Raw genomic sequence first — 5,944 nt, 5'->3', positions numbered from 1 at the left:
GCTGCTGCCAGGTGGAGCTCGGTTCAAAGTGTGAGGTCACTACAGAACGAACAGACACACCAATGTGCTTCATGCTGAGCTCGAGTCTCTTGATGTATTCAGCAGCTGTCAGCGAGCTCCTCCATGAACAGCTCCTCCATGAACGAGCTCCTCCATGAACAGCTCCTCCATGAACAGCTCCTCCATGAACAGCTCCTCCATGAACAGCTCCTCCATGAACGAGCTCCTCCATGAACGAGCTCCTCCATGAACGAGCTCCTCCATGAACGAGCTCCTCCATGAACGCTCCTCCATGAACGAGCTCCTCCATGTGCACAGCACTCCTCCCATGGAACAGCTCCTCCATGAAGAGCTCTCCATTAAACAGCTCCTCCATGAACAGCTCCTCCATGAACAGCTCCTCCATGAAACGAGCTCCTCCATGAACAGCTCCTCCATGAACGAGCTCCTCCATGAACGAGCTCCTCCATGAACGAGCTCCTCCATGAACGAGCTCCTCCTGACAGCTCCTCCATGAACGCTCCTCCATGAACGAGCTCCTCCATGAACGATCCTCTCCATTGAAACGAGCTCCTCCATGAACAGCTCCTCCATGACGAGCTCTCCCATGACGAGGCTCCTCCATGAACGAGCTCCTCCATGAACAGAGCTCCTCCATGAATGAACGAGCTCCTCCATGAACGAGCTCCTCCATGAACGAGCTCCTCCATGAACAGCTCCTCCATGAACGAGCTCCTCCATGAACAGCTCCTCCATGAACGAGCTCCTCCATGAACAGCTCCTCCATGAACAGCTCCTCCATGAACGAGCTCTCCCTGAACTGCCTCTCCATGAGCGCTCCTCCATGAAACGAGAGCTCTCCATGACAGCTCCTCCATGAACGTGCTCCTCCATGAACGAGCTCCTCCATGAACGAGCTCCTCCATGAACAGCTCCTCCATGAACGAGCTCCTCCATGAACGAGCTCCTCCATGAACAGCTCCTCCATGAACGAGCTCCTCCATGAAGAGCTCCTCCATGAACAGCTCCTCCATGAAACAGCCCTCCTGACAGCCTCCATGAAACAGCTCCTCAACTGACCGAAGCTCCTCCATGAACGAGCTCCTCCATGAACAGCTCCTCCATGAACAGCTCCTCCATGAACGAGCTCCTCCATGACTAACACACTAACAGTTGTTTGTAAACAAAGACACAGGAAACACCTGAACTGATCAGCACACACACACTAACATGCTAACAGACTGTTTCCTGTTTCCTGTTTCCTGCAGACGGCCAGCAGCTGACGGACAGTCAAGAAGAGGTTCCCCCCAGTTCAGACCAGGAGGACCCAGCAGAACCTCCACACATTAAAGAGGAGCAGGAGGAGGCATGGAGCGGTCAGGAGGAGGCGACATCACTTCCTGTCCCTGTGAAGAGTGAAGATGATGATGAAGAGAAACCTCAGTCCTCACAGCTTCATCACATGGAAACAGAAGCTGATGGAGATGACTGTGGAGGACCAGAACCAGACAGAACCTCAGATGCAGAACCAGACAGAACCTCAGAACCAGACAGAACCTCAGATCCAGACCGTCGGTTCTGTTTGGACCTCCTCAGGAGAAACTATTTGAACAGTTCTTGTGAGAAACTCTTCAGCTGCTCTCAGTGCGGGAAAGTGTTCAACCAGAACTCGAACCTGAAGACCCACATGAGGACTCACACTGGAGAAAAACCCTTCAGCTGCTCACTGTGCGGGAAAAGGTTCGGGCAGAAGGCTCACCTGCAGAACCACCTGAAGTGTCACACCGGAGAGAAACCGTACAGCTGTTCACTGTGCGGGAAAAGTTTCTCCCGGTTTGAACATCTACAGCTCCACATGAGGACGCACACCGGGGAGAAACCCTTCAGCTGCAGCGCCTGTGCTCAGAGGTTCACCTGGAACTACCAGCTCAAGAACCACAGGTGTGTCAGACCCGCCTCACGGCATCAGGGAGTCTGGACTGGTCCTGGACAAGGACAGGCTGAGATCAGCGAGCTCACGTTCAGTCCTGTCCCTGTGAAGAGTGAAGACGAGTCCTCACAGAGACAAACAGGAGCAGAACCAGCTAGAAACTCTGATCCACGCAGTCCTGAGTCACATGGACTCGCCTGTAACTCGCTCATTGGACAGTTCTGGTGATGTCATCCAAGCTTTAGTGTCAATTTACAGGAAGTCCATGTAAGGACAGTTAGATCACTTAGAGTTGGTTCATCGTCTCCTGAGGTTAAATCTCTGTGGACTGTCTGTACGTGTTGTGGTCCAGGAGCATCTCAACAAAGTTTCAGGGACATTTCAGGAGTGTGTTTTAAATGTTGTTAAAATGTTGCTTCATGTTCTTCAGGAGGAAGTTTCTGCACAGGAACTTTTATTTTGAAAGTTGACCTTTCTGTGTCTAAATTCCTGTCAGCTCTGTCAAACTGAGATTGGCCTGAAGTGACCAGGTAAAGGTGATGACTCCCCCAAACAGAACCCTGAAGCTGATGAAGGAATCATCAGCCGCGTCTTGATTGGTCGATTATTCTGCGATCTGAGATGTTTTATTTTGAAGGAATTTAAACTGACTCATCGTTTCCCACATTGATGTCAGAATAATTACTGAGTCTGTCTGTTTTTATTTTGAAAGTGAGTGGACTTCCTGTCATTTACATAAAGCTGAAGCTGTCATGTGACCGTGCGTCTGTCTGTCTGTCGAACACAGGAGCCGACACGGCTTCACTTCCTGTTCCTGTTGATGTGATAAACAAATAAAACTCTTTGATGTTTGATTCGTCGATTGTTTGAAAGATTCTGAAAATAGTGAGAGATGACATCACAATTACCCAGAATGCCACAGTGACACATTCACCAGCTAATCTGAAAAATGACATCACTTCCTGTCAGTACAACAATGATCCTTTACAAACCCCGCCCCCTTTTCACTGTGCTCCAATCATAGTGCAGCAAGCCTCGCCAACGTCCTCCTTCCTTAGACTTAGACAGACTTTATTGACAAGAAAACAGTTTTAATATAAAGTATATGAAGTATAAAGTAGAATCAAATATAAAAAAACTGAATAAAAAAATTTGACTTTTTCCACAGAAATGTAGCAGCAGTCCACGGTGGGAGAACAGTCCACGGTGGGAGAACAGTCCACGATGAGTGAGAGAACAGTCCACGATGAGTGGGAGAACAGTCCACGGTGAGTGGGAGAACAGTCCACGGTGGGAGAACAGTCCACAGTGAGTCGGAGAACAGTCCACGGTGAGTGAGAGAACAGTCCACAGTGAGTGGGAGAACAGTCCACGGTGAGTGAGAGAACAGTCCACGGTGGGAGAACAGTCCACAGTGGGTGGGAGAACAGTCCACGGTGAGTGAGAGAACAGTCCACGGTGGGAGAACAGTCCACGGTGAGTGAGAGAACAGTCCATGGTGGGAGAACAGTCCACAGTGAGTGGGAGAACAGTCCACGGTGAGTGGGAGAACAGTCCACGGTGAGTGGGAGAACAGTCCACGGTGAGTGGGAGAACAGTCCACGGTGAGTGGGAGAACAGTCCACGGTGAGTGGGAGAACAGTCCACGGTGAGTGGGAGAACAGTCCACGGTGAGTGGGAGAACAGTCCACGGTGAGTGAGAGAACAGTCCACGGTGAGTGGGAGAACAGTCCACGGTGAGTGAGAGAACAGTCCACGGTGAGTGGGAGAACAGTCCACGGTGAGTGGGAGAACAGTCCACGGTGAGTGGGAGAACAGTCCACGGTGAGTGGGAGAACAGTCCACGGTGGGTGGGAGAACAGTCCACGGTGAGTGAGAGAACAGTCCACGGTGAGTGAGAGAACAGTCCACGGTGAGTGAGAGAACAGTCCACGGTGAGTGGGAGAACAGTCCACGGTGAGTGGGAGAACAGTCCACAGTGGGAGAACAGTCCACGGTGAGTGAGAGAACAGTCCACGGTGGTCAGGCAGCGTGGGGGATGCAGAAGGTGCAGTCCTGAGGACTCTGCTGTCCTCACCTCTCTGTACAGATTCTTCCTCGGTCACTCCTGAATCTGAATCATGTGATTATTGTTTATTATTAATTGATGACTTTTATTTTGACAGGCGACAGGAAGTCACACCTGGAAGTGATCGTCTTCAGTGTTTTCATCAAAATGGCGTCCGGCTCGTTGAGTCCCGTCAGCGGCAGGTTTGAACCTTCAGAGCCGCCGTACGTCCTGATGAAGAGCGCGAAGCGAGCTGCAGGTAGGTCAGAGAGCGGCGGTGTGTGTGTGTGTGTGTGTGTGTGTGTGTGTGTGTGTGTGTGTGAGTGAGTGTGTGAGTGTGTGTGTGTGTGTGTGTGTGTGTGTGTGTGTGAGTGTGTGAGTGTGTGAGTGTGTGTGTGTGTGTGTGTGAGTGTGTGAGTGTGTGAGTGTGTGAGTGTGTGTGTGAGAGAGCGCTGTAGAAACAGCGACTAAGTGCGCCTGTATTCTGAAGTTTACGGTAACTGCGCCGTTCAACCTCATTAATGATTTCACAATAAAAGCAGCACTGAGGCTCTGTCTTCATATCAGACCTGACACATTGAAAAGTATTCACATTAATAAAAACACCTGTAGTACTGACAGTACAGTAACTCCTGTTAGACTTCCTCACATGAGGCAGAACTTCACAGTCTTTCATATCTTTCATATCTGCTGCTGGGTCAAACTCTGCAGTTGAACAGTTAGAACTGTTCTCCTTGGTCCATTTGAGCCTGTTACGTCCTCCCCATCTCCAAACAGAACAGATATATACATGATATACGATTTGAAGACTCGACGATAGGATGTGCTGAGGCAAGTCCTCACTGATCACTGAACAGAACCACAGCTTCAGAACTTTATTCCAACTGGATCAGACTTTATACTCAATATATTTGCTGCTTTTCTCTCTGACGTCCTCCAGCTGCTCAGCTTATGATGATGATGTTTCTGTTTCCTGCAGACGGCCAGCAGCTGATGGCGTGTAAAGAAGAGGTTCCCTCCAGCCTGGACCAGGAGGACCCAACAGAACCTCCACACATTAAAGAGGAGCAGGAGGAGGCATGGAGCGGTCAGGAGGAGGCGACATCACTTCCTGTCCCTGTGAAGAGTGAAGATGATGATGAAGAGAAACCTCAGTCCTCACAGCTTCATCACATGGAAACAGAAGCTGATGGAGAGGACTGTGGAGGACCAGAACCAGACAGAACCTCAGATCCAGAACCAGACAGAACCTCAGATCTAGAACCAGACAGAACCTCAGATCCAGATGGCCGTTTAGAGACTGAAGACTTGTCTGAGGCGGAGGTCAGTGATGACGACAGAGAAGCTGGGTCAGGTTTGAACTCATTTACGTGTTCTGACTGCGGGAAGACGTTTGGCCACAAGACGAACCTGAAGAGACACCTGAGGTGTCACAGCGGGGAGAAACCCTTCAGCTGCTCCTTCTGCAGTAAGAGCTTCACCCGGCGGGAACATCTGATCGCTCACACGAGGTGTCACTCTGGAGAAAAACCCTTCAGCTGCTCGGTGTGTCACACCAGCTTCAGTCACAGCTGGTCGCTGGACAAACACATGAGGGTGCACACCGGGGAGAAACCCTTCAGCTGCTCGCTGTGCGGGAAAAGCTTCAGGCAGCGCTCGGATTTAGTCGCTCACTTCAGAATTCACACGGGAGAGAAACCGTTCAGCTGCTCGGTGTGTCACACCAGCTTCACTCAGCGCCACACGCTGGTCCAACACATGAGGACACACACCGGGGTCAAACCCTTCACCTGCTCCGTGTGCGGGAAGAGGTTCTCACGGAAGGGTCACATGACGAGACACATGGCGGCACACACGGGGGAGAAACCGTTCAGCTGCTCTGTCTGTGGCAAAAGCTTCACGTGGCAGTCTCAGTTCAAACGCCACGAGTGTGCAGACAGGACGTGAAGCTGAAGCTGTGTACACAC

General features: G+C 50.9%; 2 protein-coding genes across 2 annotated transcripts; both read left to right on the top strand.

Annotated features, from left to right (window-relative positions):
* The first annotated feature begins 1,241 nt into the window (after positions 1–1,241).
* LOC113747299 (gastrula zinc finger protein XlCGF7.1-like) lies at positions 1,242–2,784 on the top strand. Its single transcript, XM_027286687.1, has one exon. It carries the CDS (start codon positions 1,463–1,465, stop codon positions 2,156–2,158), a length of 696 nt encoding a protein of 231 aa, XP_027142488.1. The 5' UTR covers positions 1,242–1,462; the 3' UTR covers positions 2,159–2,784.
* A 1,266-nt stretch (positions 2,785–4,050) lies between these two features.
* LOC104934389 (gastrula zinc finger protein XlCGF8.2DB) lies at positions 4,051–5,944 on the top strand. Its single transcript, XM_027286664.1, has 2 exons — positions 4,051–4,236; positions 4,957–5,944. The coding sequence occupies exons 1-2, from the start codon at positions 4,077–4,079 to the stop codon at positions 5,922–5,924; spliced, it is 1,128 nt and encodes a 375-aa protein (XP_027142465.1). The 5' UTR covers positions 4,051–4,076; the 3' UTR covers positions 5,925–5,944.

The sequence above is a fragment of the Larimichthys crocea genome, chromosome XIII, assembly GCF_000972845.2.
Source record: "Larimichthys crocea isolate SSNF chromosome XIII, L_crocea_2.0, whole genome shotgun sequence".
NCBI lineage: Eukaryota > Metazoa > Chordata > Actinopteri > Sciaenidae > Larimichthys > Larimichthys crocea.
Note: the sequence above shows the minus strand (reverse complement) of the source record. Positions and strands in the feature narration are given on the sequence as shown.

What these genes read in the sequence shown, in the direction of transcription:
- LOC104934389 (XM_027286664.1), top strand. Translation starts at nt 4,077, where the DNA reads ATGACTTTTATTTTGACAGGCGACAGGAAGTCACACCTGGAAGTGATC. An exon ending in GAGCGCGAAGCGAGCTGCAG is followed by an intron (nt 4,237 to 4,956) that starts GTAGGTCAGAGA and finishes TGTTTCCTGCAG; the next exon opens with ACGGCCAGCAGCTGATGGCG.
- LOC113747299 (XM_027286687.1), top strand. Translation starts at nt 1,463, where the DNA reads ATGGAAACAGAAGCTGATGGAGATGACTGTGGAGGACCAGAACCAGAC.